This window comes from Pituophis catenifer, unplaced genomic scaffold (assembly GCF_029215685.1).
Source record: "Pituophis catenifer annectens isolate HBS135680 unplaced genomic scaffold, rPitCat1.0.hap2 SCAF_17, whole genome shotgun sequence".
Lineage (NCBI taxonomy): Eukaryota > Metazoa > Chordata > Lepidosauria > Squamata > Colubridae > Pituophis > Pituophis catenifer.
In genome coordinates, this window is record NW_027256897.1 from 14,276,440 (window position 1) to 14,297,533 (window position 21,094).

At 49.7% G+C, this 21,094-nt stretch overlaps 1 protein-coding gene across 3 annotated transcripts in view; it reads left to right on the top strand.

Annotated features, from left to right (window-relative positions):
- Positions 1-21,094, top strand: part of VAV2 (vav guanine nucleotide exchange factor 2) — a 123,442-nt gene that overhangs the window by 92,165 nt on the left and 10,183 nt on the right. For all 3 annotated transcript variants that reach the window (XR_011601118.1, XM_070955858.1, XM_070955859.1), the window contains exons 10-20: positions 9,837-9,932; positions 12,687-12,755; positions 13,051-13,137; positions 13,788-13,873; positions 14,330-14,462; positions 15,693-15,802; positions 16,101-16,202; positions 17,625-17,713; positions 18,598-18,614; positions 18,989-19,004; positions 20,514-20,641. Coding sequence is in view for 2 of the 3 variants with exons in the window: in XM_070955858.1 (XP_070811959.1) it covers positions 9,837-9,932; positions 12,687-12,755; positions 13,051-13,137; positions 13,788-13,873; positions 14,330-14,462; positions 15,693-15,802; positions 16,101-16,202; positions 17,625-17,713; positions 18,598-18,614; positions 18,989-19,004; positions 20,514-20,641 (933 nt within the window). In the remaining variant the exon portion in view is untranslated. The remainder of the gene's footprint in view (positions 1-9,836; positions 9,933-12,686; positions 12,756-13,050; positions 13,138-13,787; positions 13,874-14,329; positions 14,463-15,692; positions 15,803-16,100; positions 16,203-17,624; positions 17,714-18,597; positions 18,615-18,988; positions 19,005-20,513; positions 20,642-21,094) is intronic.

A 21,094-nucleotide genomic window follows, 5' to 3' on the forward strand; every position in this document is an offset into this window, starting at 1 on the left:
ATCCATGAGTCTGGAATTTTAGCTTTAAGTAATAGTTCATTGAATACTTGCAGCATTACATTGCTTAGTACATCTTGTAGGGTTTTATATACCCCTGCTGGTAATCCATCTGGGCCTGGTGTCTTCCCATTTTTCTGTCTTTTAATTCCCTCCATTAATTCCATCATAGATATAGCAACATATAGAGTTAAAACCAGAGATATTCTTAATGAGAATTGTACCAGAGAAATATAGTAAAGAAGATACATATTTGATTATTCATATAATAACAGCGGCTAGAATTGTATTTGCACAAAACTGGAAAGCATATAAAATCCCGTTGGAAGGAGAAATTATAAAGAAAATTTTAGAATGTGCAGAAATGAATAGATTAACATTCATTGTTTATAGAGAATAGAATAGAATAGAATAGAATAGAATAGAATAGAATAGAATAGAATAGAATAGAATAGAATAGAATAGAATAGAATAGAATAGAATAGAATAGAATTTTTTATTGGCCAAGTGTGACTGGACACACAAGGAATTATAATTTGTCTTGGTGTATTCGCTCTCGGAGTACATAAAGGAAAAGATACATTCGTCAAGAATCATAAGGTACAACACTTAATGATAGTCATTTAAGTATAAGAGATATAAATAAGAGGTGGGAGGTGGGAAGAAGAGACAGTTGGTTGTATTTTAATGGAAGGTAATAAATTATTGTGATGAAAGTGGGAAATATTTACTTCTTTACACTATTTTGCTTTTTATTTGTCTTTCTCTTTTTTCCCTTTTTCTTTCTCTTCTGCACCCTTCACTCTTTTAACTTCTTTTCACTTTGTATTAGTTTTAATTGTTTTTAATCATACTTTTTCATAAAGTTACTATTAAAAAGTAGCATTGCACTTTGAGCAGAGCTGTTGATGCCTCTCATCTGCTTGGTGTCTGTATTTGCAAGGCTGAGGACTAGCAGCAGCTCTCTGGCCCTTTCCGAAAGATGGAGGTCAGGCAAAGCAGCGGAATTCTTCTCTTTGTATAAAGGCAGAGGGAAACTGGGGCAGAGGCGGATCAGCTAAAATCTTTCTCTTGCAGTGCTATATAGGCTAATGTGCCCAACATGCTGCTCTATTTCTGGGTAAGCAACTGTCGGAGCTGCCCCAGTCCGATCCCTTAGGAAAGAAACACCTTCGACTCCATTGGGTTAAAGCAAAAGGTTCTTTTACTAAGGATGTTGGTTGCAGTAAAGTCAAGCTGGCTCTGAAATCTGCCGTACTCAATAGATGCAAAAATAAGATGTAAGTTTGCCCCCATCCCTTTCCCCGTGACTAGTCTGTTTCTAGCCAACCGGAGCTCGCCAAGATGTTTTGTGAATTCTTGAGATGTTTGGGGTAATCTACATATTTCTCAGGGTGCTTGGCCGTAGGATGCTAGTATAAACAGGAGCCAGCTGCTCTTGTCCTTATCACCTGTCATTCCCCCCTCCCAATTTCCTATCACATACACACAAAGCTTTATTGCCCTTTCATCCTTCCCTCTTTCATCCCCCCCCCTCTTCTTCATTTGATGGCAGGATGCCTGTGAAGCGCCAAGCTAAAGCAGTCAGAGCTGAGAGCAACTTTATGAAAAGCACAGAAGAAAGAGTGGGAAGTCCAGAGCAGAAGAAATTAAAGGCAAAGAAAAAAGGAAAAGGAAAAGGAAAAGAAAGGAAAGGAAAGGAAAGGAAAGGAAAGGAAAGGAAAGGAAAGGAAAGGAAAGGAAAGGAAAGGAAAGGAAAGGAAAGGAAATAGAGCTAAAACTATTTTACACCAACACCATTCACCATATTCCACCTCCTTTCTTCTATCACATGGAGACCCCATTTCATGTGTTGTCTGCTCTTCAGAATCTCCTCAACTCATCAGTCCCGCCATGACTTTGCCACTCTCCTCCTTCCTTTTGGCCCATTCACGCTTCCTTCTATATCCTCAGATGTGGCATGGCGTGATTAGCCTCTTGATGGCAGAAGGAAGCCATATAGATATAGAGGTTTTCTCATTGCAGTGCCCAGAAACGAAATCCATATATCAGCCAGTGCTCCCAAATTTAAATTCTAGGGTTTTTCTTCTGCCTGTTCTGAGTCTTAATTAGTGGGTGGGGCTTGGTGGTAAGGTGACTGGGTGGGCATGGCCAAGTCAATGTCACTTCTTTGCCCTTTTTTAACCTACAAAACACAACACAACACGACACAACTGGCTCACCCACAATGTAAAAGCAGCTGTGCTAGACCCAAAATGGCCCCTGCAACAAGCAGGAACCTCACACAGTCACAAAAAGCCCAAAAAACCAACTTTCACACTTTACACACACAAAATTCCACATACAGCTTTGTGAGATTTTGTGTGTTTGTGTAGTTAGAGTGAAACACTACAGAAAAACACAAAATCTCAGAAAGCTGCACAAATTTTATTTTATTTTATTTTATTTTTATTTTTATATAAAAGCAGCTAAATTTAAAACTTCCTAAACTTTAAATGGCTAGGTCTAAAACAAGAACAACTAAAAAAAACCCCAATTAAATATTTTTATTTATTTATTTATTTTATTGAATTTGTATACCGCCCTACTCCCGAAGGACTCAGGGCGGTGAACAGCTCCCAAAGGAAAAAAAACTTACCCAATAGAACAGGGGTCTCCAACCTTGGCAACTTTAAGACTTGTGGACTTCAACTCCCAGAATTCCTCAGCCAGCTTTGCTGGGAGTTGAAGTCCACAAGTGCAGATAGAGCTGTTCACCGATGAGCTTGATTGCAGGTAGGGAGATTCAGTTGCTTGCTGATGCAATGGATTGCAGGTATTACAGCAAGCGCAGCAGCTAAGGTAAGCAAGCTGGAGGCTGGGGGGTGGAGAAAAAAGAAACTTTTTTTCTTTTAAATGGGTCTGACAATCCAAACTGAGTTGCCTGATTAGCAGGCAACTCAGCTGGGATCGTCAGAGCCATTTAAAAGGAAAAAAAGGCTCTGATGATCGTGCGGCTCAGCTGGGCATGGGGGGCGGTGGCAGGGATTTTTGCTACCGGTTCTCTAAACTGCCTGCCACCATCGCTACCTACTCGCCCGAGCCAGTCCGAACCGGGAACATTTCACCCCTGCCATAATCTCTTGCGGGGTAGAGTCTGGGCACCTGAATGGAACTGAGTGTTTACTGGCCAGTTGCCCTTCCTGTCGCCAATGCAGAGTTTTATTCAGCAGATATATTCTCAGTGTGCCCAGAAAGAGAAATGTCTGCCTCTACCTAGGATCGAATTTATTTTGCCTGCTTTAAAGTTGCTTTTCCCAGAGAAACTGAGAAGCCCAAATCCCACAAGGCCATGTGTTTCATACTTACGTGTTATTATAACTCTGGGGCTGGCTGATGCCATTTTTGGTCCTGGATTCCTAGGCTGGCAGCCCCCCCAGTAGCCTTCTGTCTTCTCTCCTAAACTTGCAGAGAAAAGGGGGATCTCATGTCTCTCTCCCCCCGCCTTGAAGTTCTGCATCAGCAAGCCCCAAAGGGGGATCAGGGCAAAGCCTTTGCATCCCTCCCAGGGCTGGAGGGTTTTCTCCAGTTCTCCAGCGGAACAGAAGAAGCCGGCTCAGCCTTTGGCAGCTTGTGGTCCTGGAGCTTCCCATAGGTCAGCCTCTCTGCAGCTCGGGCTCTTTCAAAATGTTATTAAGATTTGCCATGCTAAATCTTCAAGTAATTAAAGCTTGTGACGCAGCTTGCCTTAATTCCATTCCAGTGCCTTTTATGTGATGGTCTTTTCTTACTAAAAGCCATAATTTTTGTTTTATGTCATAATTGATGCTCAGCTGCTCCTTGAAAATGGCCAAGTAAATGCTGCAATCACCTCTGCAAACCAATTTGCACGCAAGGAATTAGAAGTGGATAATTGGAGCATAATTATAATGTAGCATGTCAGTTCTCTTCATCCGTCAATGGAAAGTGCGTGCTCTTTTCATACAATTAGGATGCTGCTCAGAGATAGGAAATAGAAGAGCTATTCATGCTGCTCAAAAGCCGACCCATCTCTGCAGGCACACAGGGACCATCTGTGGGGGAGACTAGGCTGGGGCAACCGTCCTCACTTGCTCGTTGGTCTTCCGGCTTGAAAATCGGTCCGTGTCTCTGACTAATTTCCACTCCAGCCTGCCAGTTAATTTATTTCATGTCCAGATCAAACCACAAATTTTAAAAATGAGCCACCTTTCGGGCTTTATTGTTGGCCAGAAACAAATCACTTTTGGTGCATTCTACTGGTAGGAATCGACAGACCAACACATTGGCCAGACTCTGCGTTTCTCCACATTCGCAAAGCATTTCATTATCCACCAGCAACCTTCACCTGAGCATATTTACACTTAGGCCCACCCACCCTCAGCCTCTTCCAGGTCCTCCGAGTGACAGAGATCAGATCCCTCAGTCAGGTTCTCTTCGGGGATTACGGAAACCTGCAGCTGCTTTGCATTCTCTGCCGCTCTCCTTTTGGGAAGGGGTGTCAAAGTAATGATTTAAGAGCTGACCAGCTGCTACAATGATGTAATGCTGGGAATGAGTCAGCAAGGTTTTGGGCCTGATATCACTTTAAGAGCTTGTAATAAGAAGAGGCCCTGTTGGGGTATATCTCTCTCTCCATGTGTGCTTCTGTGCTGTAATTGCTGATAGTTGTTTTGTTTGAGGTCTGACTAAAATACTTGTATGTATATATTCTTTGTAGATAAAACCACTATTTAAATATAAACCTCTGTTTACTGTATTTGCTCCTGGGTTGTCTCACATAGTCACACTGTGCGCACTCTGATAGATGAAGTTAAAACACAATGAAGTTAAAAGAACTTCATTTGTTTCTTCAGAATTCCCTGGTTAGATTGCTCCAGCCCTTCTTTCCAAATACCCGGAAGGGGGAGCTATCAGGCAAATATAATTTAATGTGAACCAGTTGATTAAATCTCCCTCTTTCTGGAGATAATTTTGGACATCTTACTTGGTGCCGTGTCAAGAAAGATATCGAATCTTATCAGAAATGTTCATGGTAGAATCCTGCAACTGCTATCCGTAAAATATGTTTCCTTCCCAGTGTCAGAAGAGGAATGACATCTTCTGTCTAAATGTCAAAAGTGTGTCTCCTAAGTTCCCAAGTGTTGCTTTTCTTGACCCGCAGCAAAAATGGCAAAGAGGAGTATTTCAGGGGTGGCCAGGAGGCCGAGGATTTTACGGGAAGAGCTGGGGGGATGACATCAGTTTGACTGGCAGACGGCGGGACTGATCCCAACTGCTCCTGGTTCATCCTATTTCCACTTTTCTTTGACCATCTAGTGTTAGAGATCTGATCTGCTCTGACCTGCCCTGAAGAAATCTTGCTCATATTTTGCTCCTTCAACAGGACTGTCCTTCCTGGCTTAGGTTGGGAGATGAGGTGAAGCACCTGGTTGAAATTAGTCAATTCCTTTTCCCAAAGTTGGGATTCTCAAGTGTCTCTCATGCTTGTTGTTTCCCACAGTGGATGCACTTTGATGATTTGCAGGCCACAACCTGCTCACCAAAAGAGCTCCTTGTTTTTCGGTAGCGCAAAGCAGGAGTGGACAGCAGCCGGACTTGAGCCAGAGGCCCTTCTGTGCTGGTCCCAGATAAATCTGGCCCAGAATTGAATTACATTTGAAAGACTGCAATTTGGATACCTGGATTTATACCAAGTCCTAAATTTGGCCGCCTTTCTACAGAAAGCCTTTTTTTTTTTATTGAAAAGTTTAAAAAAGTTTTACAAACATTTCCCTGCTCCCCTTCCAACCCTCCCCTTCCCCTCCCTCCCCCCCCCCACTTCCCAGAGCAAAATACAGGGTATAACATTTGACAATCATAAGCTAACATAAGCTAATTATCTATAGTCTCCTATCCCCCTCTTGAACTTTTAACTCCCCCTTTACTAAACTAAATTTAAGTACTTTATAAAATCTCTTTGATCATTCATAAGCTATTTGAAATTTTTTAGTCCGATATTTGCCTTGAATATAATCAATCCATCTTTTCCATTCTAACATATATTTTTCATTTGAATGGTCCTTTAGATATGCTGAAATTTTCGCCATTTCTGTTAAATTTACTACTTTTAATGTCCATTCTTGAATAGTAGGTAAATCTTCCTTCTTCCAGTACTGCGCCACCAAGAGTCTTGCTGCAGTTATTAGGTTCAGAATCAAATTAGTCTCTATAGCCGTACAGCCAGAACTAAAACACATAACAATACAAAAAAATTTAAAATTATTAAAAAAATTATATACTTTGGCCCAAATTTAAAACAATTCGAATTAAAACCCATTGACAGATTAAAAGCTAAACAACTAAAAAACTAAAAAAAAGGGGGGGGGTTCACACCAGCCCTGCTTGATGGAAAAGAAAAGTTTTCAGGGCATGGCGAAAGACCCGGAGATCCGATATCCTTCTTATCTCCAGGGGCAAATCGTTCCAGAGGGCGGGAGCTGCCACAGAGAAGGCCCTCCCCCTGGGGGTCGCCAGCCGACATTGCCTGGCTGACGGCACCCTGAGGAGTCCCTCTCTGTGGGAGCTTACTGGTCCGTGGGAGGCTATCGGCGGCAGAAGGCGGTCCCGCAAATACCCAAGTCCTATGCCATGGAGCGCTTTAAAGGTGGTAACCAACACCTTGAAGCGCACCCGGAAGACCACTGGAACCCAATGCAGCTCACGCAGGAGAGGTGTCACATGGGAGCGACCCCTCGCTCCCATAATCCCCCATGCGGCCGCATTCTGCACCAGTTGGAGCCTCCGGGTACTCCTCAAGGGGAGCCCCATGTAGAGAGCATGCAATAGTCCAGGCGGGAAGTGACGAGTGCCTGAGTGATTGTGCGTAGGGAATCCCGATCCAGAAAGGGACGCAACTGGCGAATCAGGTGGGCCTGATAAAAAGCCCCCCTGGCCACGGCCGTCATATGTTCTTCTAAAGACAGCCGTGCATCCAGGAGGACGCCCAAGTTGCGAGCCCTATCCGTGGGGGCCAATAACTCGCCCCCAATAGCCAGCGATGGCACCAGCTGGCTATATCGGGACGCCAGAAGCCACAGCCACTCGGTCTTGGAAGGGTTGAGTCGAAGCCTGTTACTCCCCATCCAGATCCGCATGGCCTCCAGGCACTGGGAGATAGCGAGTGCGTCCTCCCCTAACACGATATGGCCCCCTGCTCCCGCCATATCTGCTCCTCCCACCCATGATGTCGATGGCAACGCCCTCCCCAATATAGGAACTAGCCCCCCCAGCTCCCCTCGACCCCTGTGGGTTACCCCCCAAACCCACCCTAGTCGCCCGCCCGGGTCCCCTTAAAATTTTTGCTAAAAATTTTGTTAGAAAACCTCTCAATCTATATCCCTTAGAACCCTTAAAACCCTTAAAATCCTTGTGTCACCTCTCGGGGTTCCAAGACCCGTCCTTAAGGTAAGTTTTTGCAAGGCCCACTGGCCACACCCAAGAATGGGGGGAGTTTCTCAAGGTGACCAAGTCCGCGGTTGTATAAGTTCGTATAGTCATACTCAAACATAGAGATGGGCATGTCCATGGTAGCAGGGGCTATCAAGATCTCAGGTCAGTAGTTCAAGATCTACAATCCAAAAATCCATCCTAGCAATAGGCAATAAAGTCTGCATTTCCAAACGCCCTTTCATGGCAATAGGAAAAAAACAGACGATGGTAATCCTCACTGCCCTCTCACTGCAGCGAGGTTCCTAGGCCAGATGGACAATCATCCGGGTGGTATCCATAGGTCGTTGATGCTCTCCCACCGCAACACGACTTGGTCACACAATAGGTCCACAGCCGCCCTCTCATGGCGGCGGGCAACCACACCCAGAGAACCAACCATTATAGGGCTGGAAAGAAGGGGGGGGCAAGGGCTCTAGATGCCATCACCCATCCAAGTGGTTGCAGCAGAAGCAGTCCGGGGGTCAAGGCAGTAGAATGGAACGTCCAGGCGAGGCCTTCAACCGCCTGCGACCCCCTGCTAGGTCCAACTCGCTTGCAGACAGGCCTCCAAGACACCTTCCCTCCACAGGGGAGCCTGCGATTCCGGATTCATGCCTCCACCAGCCCCAAAAACGCTGCGGTTCCATGGCAAGGGGGGGAAGGGGGGGAAGAAGAACCCCCCCCCCAGCTGCAGGCAGATGGAGCCTGATCTCGATACGCAGCCTTCCTCGTCTCCCATGGCTCGGCCTCTCCTCCACCAAGCCGCATCTGGGACGGGGTGCTCCGCCACCGACCAGCCCTCCACACCACCGACAAGCCCTCTACGCACACCGCCGACAACTCCTTCACCTTCGGCGGGTGCCAGCTGATTCCGGCCCTACCACCGCCACGCCGCACCGCCGCCCAGCTGACTCGGGCAAAAACCGCGGCGGAGAACCGCCGTCTGGATCATGGGGAGGCAGCTCCGGCTCGCCTGGCATCCCCTGGGGACCTAGGTAGGTAAAAAGTAGACCTGCCGAGCCCCAACTGTTCCCCTTACCAGTCCATAATGGGGGACATAGTCAGGGTCCCCCTAAAGCCTCCACATCTCACCAAAAAGCCCCATCCCCAACGGAGGATTTGTATACCGCGGCAGCCATTTTAAGCACAGGAAATTCTGTTTCCTGTGCTTAAAATTATTATACCTAACAAAAACAACTGTGGAGTAAACTTTATCCTTTTTTAAAAAATATTTTTTAAATATTTTTACAGAAAGCCTTAATGGTTCATTAGGACTTCTTAAATTAGAACAAACTTCTAACCGCATGGAGAGAATTTATCACAGTTTTAATTTCATTTTGTGATTCAGAGTGTACCATCTGCTGCTTCTCGTATTTGTATTCTGCCTAGAACTGAAGAGCAATTTTTAGGGTTTTTTATAGGCAGTATAAAAATATATGCATTTAAAAGAATATCTGCAATTACTTAATATTGAAAATCCAAGAATACTTTAAATCCTTTAAAAGCCTTTCTTTATTCACCTGATTCTATTTTTTTCTACTGCTTTATCCTCCTTGGGTTTTTTCCTTTTCTGTTTATATCTTTTCTCTTGTGATGTTCAACAAAATATAGTTTTGAAACTCAGCCAAAGGTAAAGAAAGAGAAAAGACCAGATCATTTCTTAGGAATTGTGGCCTGCCAGGGCCTGGGGGGGGGGGGGGTGGACCCTGGGGGATGGGTTGTGGCAGACCGTGCAGGTCCGGGGAGAACGCAGGTAAGACCCTTCTGCCCAGGGCAACCCTCAGCACTGCAGGGCCGGACTCAGGACCCCTTTGAGTCAGGTGGGTCCTGGGGCAGGATGGCCACACGGGCTGCTTGGCTGCTTAGCCTTGGGCAGTCCTCAGCCACTCGAGATGGTTGCTGCTTTTGGTCCAGGCCAGGGGTGTCAAACTCGAGTTCATTGAGGCCCGCGTCAGGATTGTGTTTGATCTCGGGGCCGGGGTGGGGGTGGTCGGGGGCATGGCAAGGGTGGGGATGGCCAGCTCGACCTCACTAGTTGAGGCTTTTCTACCACGATGGCCTCCTGCAGCCCACAGCCAGCGAAAACGAGTGCACAGCCTCCCCAGACCTCCATTTCTGCTGGCGGATGGCTGCAGGAGGCCGGTGTGGCCAAAAACAGCCCGGGTGGGTTTTGTACCTCCCCCCCGCGAGCTCCGTTTTTGCTGGCAGAGGCACCACGGGCTGTTCCTTCGCTGTTCCCAGGGTGGCCCCGCGGGCCAGATCTAAGCACCTTGAGTTTGACACTCCTGGTCCAGGCAGACCTTCATTAGAGACGGTGGGTGGGGGAGACAAAGGTGGGCTTCAGGTCTATCTTCTGCTGCTCTCCTTTCAAGGAATGTACCCTGAAGGTCCAGGACGGGAAGTTCAAGCTTCAGGACCTGCTGGTGGTGCCGATGCAGAGAGTTCTGAAGTATCACCTCCTGCTCAAAGTGAGTCATTCTCCACCTACCAGAGGGAAGAAAAATGCAGATACATTTCTGAAGTGGGTAGGTGGGCTTCAGTTGCTCTCAGTGCAGAGCACCTCAGGTCAGAATTACAGAATTGGAAGGGGTCTTGGAGGTCTTCTAGTCCATCCCCCACCCCCCCCCGCTCGAGCAGGAGACCTTATACCATTCCAGACTCTTCAATCATCATCATCATTTAACAACCCCATAATCCCTTTGCGGGGTGGAGTCTGGGCAACTGAATAGAACTAGCAGAACGCTTAATGGCTGGATGCCCTTCCTGTCCCAATGCGGAGCTTTGTTCAGCAGATATTCTCATTGTGCCCAGAGAGAAATTCCTGCCTCTACCTAGGATCAAACTCACAGCCTCCTGATTGTGAGGCAAGAGCTCCACCTCTAGGTCACTGCATTACTCACAAATGGCTCTTCAATCTTTGCTTAAAAACCTCCAGTGATTGACCAGCCACAACTTTAATGCATTGTAAGCCCCCCTGAGTCTCCGGAGAAGGGCGGCATATAAATCAAACTAATAAATAAATAAACTTCTGGAAGCCATTCCATTGATTGATTGTTGTTAATGTCAGGAAGTTCTAGATTGGATCTCTATTTGATTAGTTGCCACCTGCTGCTTCTTGCCTTGCCCTCTAGTGCTTTGGAGAATAGGTTGACACCTCTTCTCTGTGACAGCCCCTCAAATATTGGAAAACTGCTATCATGCCACCACTAGTCCTTCATTAGACTACATACACACTTCCCACAATTGTTTATTGTACACCTTTCCCTCTGGTCCCCTAATCATCTTTGTTGTTCTTCCTTGCACTCTAGTTTCTAGAGTCTCGACATCTTTTTTGTATCATGGTGCCAAAATTGGATGCAGTATTCCAAGTGTGGTCTTATCAAGGCATTATAAAGTGATAGTAACACTTCACATGACTTGGATACTTTCCCTCTGTTGATGCAGCCTAGGATTGCATTGGCATTTGGGGAGCTGCAGCACACTGCTGGCTCACAATGTCAGGGTTCCAAGTAATAGATCCATTATTTGGATACATTACGAGCTTCTCTGGCTGAAGCCATCTTGGAGCTTCAGTACACATACCTAACTGGGGATCCACTAGGACACCTAGATTGCTCTCATAATTTCTATTGTTGAGCCAGATACCCCCTGTGTACATTTGGGTTTTCTTGCCTAAGTGTAAAGCCCTTACTTTTCTCACCACTGAAATGCATTTTGTTGGATAGGGCCCAGTGTTCAAGTCTGTCAAGATCCTTCTGTACCTTAAGCCTATCTCCCGGTGTGTTAGCTACTTCTTCAGATTTGATGAGTTCCCTTTCTATCCTCCGACCTAAGCCATTGATGAAGATATTGAAGGGTACTGGGCCTAAGGCAGAACCGTGGGTACCCCACTGCTTGCTTCTCTCCACGTAGATAGATGTAGCTCCATTAAGGGCTACCTGCTGAGTGCTGTTGGTCTACCAGTTAAGAATCCATCTGGTGTTGATGCTGTCTATCCCCTCGGTTTTCTATCTTGCCACAAAGTAGGCTGTGGTCTGCTTTGTCCAACGCCTCACTGAAGTCCAAGTAAATGATGTAGACAGCATTTTGCTGGTCACTTTGTCAAAGAATGCACTAATGTTTGTCTGGCATGAACTGGTTTTGGCTCCTACAACATAACAGATTGGGACATCTAAGCGCCGATTCCAGTTGGGTTGGTAAAGCCAAAGGGATGCGAACAGCCAGCCCTAAGCTGCCCACATGCCTCCTGGAGCCCAGATGAGTTCCTGAGGCTCTGGATCGGGTGGGGAGAGCTGCACATCAGGCAAGGGGCAAGTGTCTCCAGCTGACCACAGAGTCTTTCAGACAACTTCAGCCTGGGCCGCCTCTGGCTCCGCTTGTGCCCCCTTGCCCAGGATTCTCCCCTGTACAAATGCTTTTTGTTCCACCCAGAAATTAATAATGCAGTTATTCTCACGAATCTTAATTAATTCTGGCTTGTTTGTTCAAGCTTGCACCAATTCATCTGATTCTGCATGTCATCGTCCCGTCCCCTCCCCCAGCCATTATTCTTGGGACAAGCAACTCCAAACCTTGCCCCAGAGGTGCTTTTTTCAAGAGGCAACTGAACTTTCTGGTTTTTCTTTGAAGACCTTTCACTTCTCATCCAAGAAGCTTCTTCAGCTCTGATTGGATTGTGCGGAATGGAAGGATTTATGCTCCTTGCAGACAGCTGGTCATTTGCATCCTTTTAGAGAGTCCTTGAGGCCACCTGGAGGTTTATCTGGGTCATCAGGGTCACCTGAGTGGTGTGGAGCATGGAGCCTTCTTGGAAATATTAAAAGGACTGTGTTGTAGACTGGAGAGAGATGATGTCATATTCCTCCACCTCTGTTGAGAGAGGGCTGTTCAGTTTTGATATAGGCCTCTTTGACCCCTCTTTCAAACCAGCGGTCCACTCCTCTTCCCATCCAGTCAGAGCTGAAGAAGCTTCTTGGATGAGAAGCGAAACGTCTTCAAAGGAAAACCAGAAAGTCTAGTTGCCTCTTGAAAAAAGCACCCTTGGGACAACCAGGACCTGGATGACGGAGGATCTCTATAGACAACGCCAACCCTTGTTTCTTGGCAGGGCCTCTCCTGCCACCTACTCCAGTGGCCTTGAACCCCTCGTATGGCGAGGTGGAGCAGGAAGCAGCCAGGCAGGCAGTGGATACAGTAACCCAGGATGATGGTTTGTCTTCTAGGAGCTGCTCAGCCACTCGTCCGACCGGCCAGAGAAGCAGCAGCTGAAAGAAGCTTTGGAGGCCATGCAGGTGGGGTCCTGTGGGAGGTGTTTTGGGGGTCACTGCACAGAGGCAGGTTCTGGTCTCTGACAAAGGACTGCTCCTCAAAACCCACCTTCACCCCAGCTTTTCTCAGCCTGGCTGGGCCGTGCTCTGCTACTGCCCCAGGGGGGCCTGGGAACTGCACAGGCACCCTGAGGCTGTTGAGCCAAGGGAGGCTGAGCCCAGAAGCAGAACCCGTCTTTCTGCTGTCGGAGCTGATCTCTGCCCGGGGCTTTCTGCTTGCAATGCCACTGACAGGCCACTTCACCCATTCGTCTTTCAGGACTTGGCCATGTTCATCAATGAAGTCAAACGGGACAAAGAAACCCTGAAGAAAATAAGTGAATTCCAGAGCTCCATAGAAAACCTGGTAAGATCAAAGGAGCAGCTTTGGCACTGAGTGACAAACGGCAGAGAGGCCTCCCTGGTCTCCCAGTGATTCTGGCCGTCCCGCTGGCCAGGAACAGGATCCTTGGCCAGGAGATTGGCATTCTGTAATGGCTGTTGCAAGACAGCAATTGCAAATGGCCTTAGCCAGCTGAAGGGCACAGACGATGCCAACGGGAGCAGGGTCCAGGGCAGGGCAGTCCCCAAATGTTCCCAGCCACTCTAGGCTATGCAATGAGGGGCCCAGCACTGCCACACTGAGGAGAGGGTCACAGCTCCCCCAACGGCAGGAGCTCTGATGCTCTCCCCCGATGACCGCAAGCCTGAGGCCCTGGCAATGCAGAAAGGGATTGCTTGGTCAGCCAGGCGGGCATGGGAGGCTGCCTCAGTGGGGGCAACACCCAAGAGGAAAGGAGACACCCCCCCTCCCCCTGCTTTCTGGTCTCCCCCAGTTTGCCAGCTCACAGGTCCTCAAACCTGGATCGCATCCAGGAAGGGGCTTCGCTGCCCTCTAACCCCCAAAGTGCCTTGTTCCCCACCCCCTTTCTGAGAAGGACAGCTGAGGTGCCACTTTGGAGTCTTCCTGGTTAGTGGGGAGTTTTGCCCTTTTAACCTTTGTCACCTTTCCCCCAGCCAGTGAAGCTAGAAGAATACGGGCGGCCAAAGATCGATGGGGAACTGAAGGTCCGGTCCATCATCAACCACACAAAGCAGGATCGGTGAGTGAGCAGTGAAGAAGGAAAAGCCTCTTCCGTGGATCCTGGCTGAACAAAGACTCCGAGGGCAACCCTCATGCAGGGGTCTGAGTTCCCAGGACATGCTGGGTTGAGCGGGTTGGCTGCCACCCATGGCACCCCACTCAGGAAGCCAGGGAGGGCTAGCATGTTGTATGAAGGCAACTTCCTTCCTTCCTTCCTTCCTTCCTTCCTTCCTTCCTTCCTTCCTTCCTTCCTTCCTTCCTTCCTTCCTTCCTTCCTTCCTTCCTTCCTCTCACCTCAGTCTGGAAAATGCAGATTCCACTTTTGTACATTTGCTACCCCTCTTCAGCTGGCATGGTTCTCCCAGTCCCTGGAGGAGAGGGGGGAAGATGGGAGCCCCTCCCCCAAGGCCTGGGAGAGAGAGAATGTGCAGACATGGTTGCTGAGCCCCGGTTTCCTCTTCTAATTCTGGGACAGGTATTTGTTTTTGTTTGATAAAGTGGTGATTGTCTGCAAGAGGAAAGGCTACAGCTATGAGCAGAAGGACATCCTGGAACTTCTCTGTTACAAGATGACCGATGACCCCACCAACAACAAGGACATCAAGAAGGTGGGTGGTGCAGGGCCTCCCTTCCCTTCCCTCATGGCCAACGTTGGGCACTGCAAGGGTGGGGGGGGGGAAGAGCTCTAGCCGCTGGAAGCACATTTGGTGTCTCCCTGGGGGGCAACCTTGCCTGATGCTGCTCCAAGGAGCTGTAGAGGGCCGGCCCCCAAAGAGCCGGGGTGCTCAGGCTGCCCAGGGGCTGGAAGCTGTTGACTTCCCCATTCTCCACTAGCCTGGGGGCAGGGGGTGTCCTTGTGCTGCGTTGCCCCTTTAGAAAAATCACAGTTCCATCACTGGGGGGGGGGGGGCGGCGGGTTACTGGAATGCCTGTGTCCTTCAGCAAGCTGGCCTGGCAACTGTCAGTCTCGTGCCACATTCGCCACAAGGAGAAGCCCCTTTCCTGGTCAGCTGCCAACAAGGGTTCCCACATGGAGAGTTGCTGCTTGAAATGACGTGTTCATGGACGAAGGAGATCTCAGGAAATCCATCCCCAGAGCATGAAGGAAGCCCTGTTCTTCTAGGAGCCTTAGCAGGCGGAATCCCCCACCCACATACTTTGGAGGGTGCAGATCCAGAAAGAGACCCCCCCCCCCTCATTCCCTGAAGGATTAAACATCTGGGCCACCTGGAACTGGGGGCTGTGGGGATGGGGAGAAAGAGGGACCCTTGTTTTAGAGTCTGAACAGGTGGGATTTGGAGCTTGTTGTAACCCCCTGTGTCTCCCCTTCGCTTCCTTTTGCTTCTCAGTTGCATGGGAAAATGGTAAGCCGTCTCTACCAATTCCAACTCTCTTGTCTTTTGCTGTTGCTGTAATAATCCTAGACAGGGCTGATTGGGCATCATCCAGGGGGCTGCATGGGGGGCTGCCATTACTGTAGGAAAGCTTACAAGCAGCCCTGTGGCTTGCCCGACGAGGGCGAGTGGAACAGATGAGGTGAAAGCATCTTTGAAGGAGAGGCAGCCTCCTCCTGGGCTCCTGGCAGCTTCTTTTGTGCTGCTGGCGAGAAAGAGAAGGAAGGTGAGCCATGCCCTCCCGGAAGCGGCACTGAATTCCCAGTCCTTGTGGCCAGGAACAGAAGGCAGTTGGCCAAGCTTGCTGCCTCTGGTGCTGCGACTCGGCCGCCCAAGGGTGCCTCTTAAGGGCAGGTTTCAGGGTGGTGCGATGGCTCCCCCTGGCCTCGGTTTTCTCCTGCCTCTGCGTCCAGCTCCATCCTCTCCCTCTCTCTTTCCCCACAGTGGTCTTACGGCTTCTACCTCACTCACCTTCAAGGCAAACAGGGATTCCAGTTTTTCTGTAAGACGGAAGAGATGAAACGGAAGTGGATGGAGCAGTTTGAAATGGCCATGTGAGTGTCTGGGACCTCGGTCCTGGCTGGGCCCAGATCGAAAGTCTGAATGGTCAAGAAGCCAGCAGGCATGGCCGGCTCCTGCTGGCGGTCTTGACCCGGGCGTTGGCACATATGATGCGTGGGCAGGACTAAGTTGTGCCACACGGCCTGGCCCTACCCAAAGGTTCTCAAGGGCGGGGCTAAACACCAAAGGCCCCCTCAGTGCAAAGGGGACCCTCTTCCCAATGTCCCCGAAGAGGAGCTGCAACTCGCTTAGCCTGACCTGAGCTGAGTGGGGCTCCCTTTCTTTGCCCAGATCCAATATTAAGCCCGAGAAAGCCACGGCAAACAACCACCAGTTCCAGATGTTCACCTTTGACAAGACCACCAATTGCAAAGCCTGCAAGATGTTCTTAAGGTGAATGTTTTTCCTTTTTTTTTTTTTTAAATTTGATTTATATGCCGCCCTTCTCCGGAGACTCAGGGCGGCTTACAATGTGCTCAGCAATGTTCTTCAGGCACACACAGACTCCTCCAACGCTGCTGCTCGTTTTACTGTAAAGTTGCATAATTACAAAAAGTCTGGCAGCCGCAGTGCCACAGCCAGCCTCACAACTCTGGGGCTGCTTGCCACACCGAAGCAGGGGAGTTCTTGCCCCAAGCAGCCCCTGAGCTGCACTATGGCAAATAGCAACGGTTTCGGAGCCCACCTCTTCCAGGGGCCCACCAGCAGCTTACTTTGTTGCTGGCCAGGGTCCATTATGGCCATGGCTCCGCCACCTTCCAAGAGCCATCCTGTGCGTGATGCCAACGAAGTGGTTCTCAGTGCCCCCAGACTGAGCAGAGAATTTCTGCCTGCACTCTCTCCTCCACTCCACCCCAGAAATTTGGTGGGCCTCCCATGAGCTCAGGTTCAAGGCTGCACCCTGGCCTGATGTCACCATCCTGTTTCCACGGCGCCTCCCCATGCACTGCCAGGATGCTAAGCCCAGGGAATGGGATGCAGGTGAAGACAAGGAAAGGCAGCTGGGAGGCAGCGGGCGGTGGGGGGGAGCAGTAAACGTGGCCGAGCTCAGTTTTTACCATGGGGGTGTGTGTGTGCTGCTTATAAGTTTGAGGATCAGTCCATTTTTTCACTGCTGTTGTAATTTTGATTAACCACTGTTAAGGGCTGCCTGCATATTTAAATGATACAATGATGTCATAGAAGGACAGGATGCAAGAACTGGAGGGGATTTGGGAGACCACCTGCTCCACCCTCCAGCCCAGTGTATTCCCCCTGCCTGTCTCTCTTTAAATGCATGGACCGGGTGAGAGTGCAATAGCCGAGCGCAGTGTGGAAACTGGCAAGGCCCCTCATGCAGAGCCAAATGGCCCCAGGTCCACGGATCCTGACCCCCAAGGTGACTTCTCACCTCGCACCCACTTGGGTTGAAGGCCACCCTTTGGACATTTGAACTGAGGCAGATATTTGCATGGCTGGGGGTGCAGAGCAACCCAGAAAATAGCTTGGTTTGGTAGCCATTTGGGGCAAACTCCAATGACCCTAGCAGGGCGGTTACAAGAGGGGGAAGTCCAGACCCCTTAGGGCTTGCTTCCCTGGCTGGCCTCAACCGAGGGTCTCCTTCTTGCCTCTGGGCCCCCAGTGCCACGGCTGCCTTCGATGGAAGGTGGGCTCGGCTCCCGAGTCTGAGCAGAAGGGCTTCCCTGCATCTCAGGAGAGGCCTGGGGATCTGTAGCCTTCCGTTATTGGGGAGCCTCCCCTGCTCCCGCTCCAAGGGGCTCCCCCGGGGTGCAGCTCTAGGCAGGCGTGCTGGGCTAGCAGTCTCTTTTTCCGCAGGGGGACCTTCTACCAAGGCTACCAGTGCCTGAAGTGCAAGGCGGGCGCCCACAAAGAGTGCCTGGAGGTCATCCCACCTTGCAAATTCAGTAAGTGATCCACGCATATGGCGGCGTGCGTGTGAGAAGGGCCGTGTCTGCTGCTAGGGAATCCGTTGTCCTGGTGTCACCAGGCAAAGCCTGCCAGGGAAGTCTGCTAGGCCACCATGGTGACAGTTTTGGGGTGTTGCTCTCCAAATCAGCAGACGTTTCCCTGCAATAAAAGGGATGATTCATGAGCCATGGTGGCCCAGTGGTTAGAGTGCAGTACTGCAGGCTACTTCTGCTGCCTGCCAGCTGCCTGCAATTTGGCAGTTCGAATCTAACCAGGCTCAAGGTTGACTCAGTCTTCCCTCCTTCCGAGGTGGGTAAAATGAGGACCCAGATTGTTGGGGGCAAGAGGCTGACTCTGTGAAACGCTTAGAGAGGGCTGGAAAGCGATATATAAGAGCTATTGCTATTCGCTCCAATTACTGCCTGTTGATCTCAGTGCCCTGCATCTGTCGCTGGGCTACTGCGTCCTGAGAACTTGTCTCCATGGGCTTCTTTCTCAGGCTCAGGTAGAATGGCTGAGACACCTTGGACAGCTTCCTTGTTGGCGGTCCCCGTCAGCCTCTCACCTGTCCCAGAAGGGCAGAGCAGCTGCAGGGACACATCCCTTCTGCAGCCATTTACAGGATTTTGCATGTCATAAATCATTTTGAAAGATACATTTTGCCCTCCTGTTGCATCACCATCATTTAACAAATATATTTGTAACTGTGAAAGTCTAAATATTGAAGGTGGGTCAAAGGGCGAGAATTTGGAATAGCAAGAAATGGCGGGAGGGGGGAATCCAGGTGGTCCTGAGATTTGCATGCACAAACTCACCAGCTGAGCTGCTCCTCTTAGGTGGCTTCTCCATTAACCAGCCACTTTTTAACGTTGCCTTCTAGGTTCTCCGGCTGAGCAGGTAAGCAGTACGCTTCTTTTTCCGTCCTCTCTGGGGAAGGACATAGGGAGTAAAGTGCCGGAGGAAGACACTGGGGTCACCTTTCCCCTCCCCCACCCTGGCCACTTTTCTTAGATGTGAGGCTGAGTCCTTAGTTGTCCTGAGACGAGGCACCCTTTTCTCTGCTACTTTTTCTGTCCTGGTTTGATTGCAAAGAGGGTTGGGGGTGTGGGGATGGGCTGCAGCTCAGAATCCAAACTGTCGCATCTCTGTAAGGCCTTTGCTGGCGGTGGGGCCAGGTGGGGGGAGGGTCAGTTCTAAGAGCAAGAGTAGCTCGTTGTGTGGACAAAAAGGCTCCAGGAGATTGAAACTTCTTTCTTTTTATTTCTGGACAGGAATCACTGAATCTAGGTAAGCCTCCTCCTCTTCCTCTTCCTCCTCCACACCCCTCCCTCCTCCCTCCTCGACTGAAGCCAGGCAGCTTCCTGGTTGGTGCTTAAAAGCAAAATCCGGGTTTAATAGCAGAAAAGTTCCAGACGGAAACAGAGTGATCGCAAAATACGGTGGGCAGAAGTGCCTGCGTGGTTGCAGCAGGGGGCATTTGAGGGCCTGGATGTCCCCTCAGGCACATTGACTGGGCTGCTCCCTGCCAAGCAGCAAACTGGGAGAGGCAGAAGAGATGCCAGGGCATCACAGTGCAGAAGGCAGAATGGGGAAAGGAGAGGGCAAACGAGCTGTTACTTTTCATTGTGGGCAAAACGATGCCTGCCAGTGTCAAGCGGATGTCTTTCCCTTGGCATGCTGGCACTGCCACCCAGCAGGATGTGCCCCAAGGAAAGACTTCAGAAGGATAGCAGCTCTTATTTGCCTGTTAGAAAATCCTTCTCCTCCTCCTCTTTTAACAACCCCATAATCCTTTGCAGGGTGGAATCTGGGCAACTGAAGGGAGCTGAGTGTTTACTGGCCAGATGCCTTTCCTGTTGCCAATGCAGAGTTTTATTCAGCAGATATCATCTCATTGTGCCCAGAGAGAGAAATATCTGCCTCTACCTAGGATCGAACTCACAGCCTCCTGATTGTGAGGCGAGAGCTCCTTATCTAGGCCACCGCATAAACCACTTGCCTGTTAGAAAATGTGCCCCTTAAATAAAAAAGCAGAGTTAAATCCCGGTGCAGTTTGTCCCTTTCAAGATTTGTGCCGGCGGTTTCTGTAAGGAGGGGAGGGAGTGACTAGTGCAGCAGATGAAGCCAGCCAGCCAGCTGGCCCTCCCTTTCCAAATCCTGTAGTTTGCTGACCTCTTCCACGTTATAAATTTTATTATTTGAATAAGCTATCTAGAAAAAAGGTAAGGGAAAGCAGACATACCGGTATTCTTACGTTAAAAAATAAAGTTCATTGTGTACCTTTTGCAGTCAGCAATTTGTCACTAAGCCAGTCTGAGGTGTATTCCACCCCCCCAGTCCGTCCGTCCCCGCAAAAAGAGTCTTTAGTTAATTCTACTCCAAGCTCAGGGGGCAGCTGCTCCCAGGTGGGAGCTCCCCTTTAAACAACCTTTTGTTCAAGAAGCCAAAAAGTGATCATGGACACTCTTGAGCATTTGTTAAGAAAGAGCTGGATCCCTAGGCGATTTCCTGGGGAGCTGAAGGCCTGCACTCTGCCCCTTCCCCACGGCCCCTGCCCAGAAATGGGAAATGGCAGCTCAGGGCGAGATGGGCCCTCCTTTTGCACTGGCACTGGGCACCTCCTGCTGGGCGGAGGGGCTGGAAGTCAGAAGCCCCCCTTGACAGAACTTAACAGAATAACAGAGTAGGAAGGGATCTTAAGGCACCCCCAGGGAGTGGAGTCTGCCACGCAGCCACGGCCTTGGCTTCTTCAAGGCCCCTCCATCAAGGCCCCTGCTGTTTCTGGCTTATTTCTAGGTCCTAAAATGGTGGCCCTCCAGAATTACCATGGCAACCCAGCTCCACCAGGGAAACCCGTGTTAACTTTCCAAATGGGCGAAGTGATTGAACTGCTCCGAGGGGAACCGGATTCCCAGTGGTGGGAGGTGAGTGGATCCTCCAGGAATGTGCAGGAAAGAGGAAACCTTTTTCAGCTCGTTATCCATGGAATTCAGCTTTGGACCTGCCAGGCATTTTAACAAGGGCCTGAAATTCTTCAACTCTGCTCAGAATGAGGAGATGCTGGCTAGGACGGGTACCTCCCTCTCTCTGCTGGGTTTATTCAACAGCACCAGGATTTGGGGCAGGGAGTCATCCTGCCATGTGGGACCCAGCACTCTTGTCCAATCTAGGATCCTGCTCTGCCATCTGCCCAGGTTGAACTCAGGGAGCCTGGCATCCTGGCTTGTGGATCCAGTTGAGCCTCAAGTCTCCCTGGGGTGCTGCTTTACCAAACAGGAGGAAGCCTGGGCTGAGCCCCTTCCCCACAGCTGCAGGGTGGCTCTGTGTGGCCAGCAAGACATGTTGGCTGAAGGAGTTCCACATCCCGGGCTGTAATT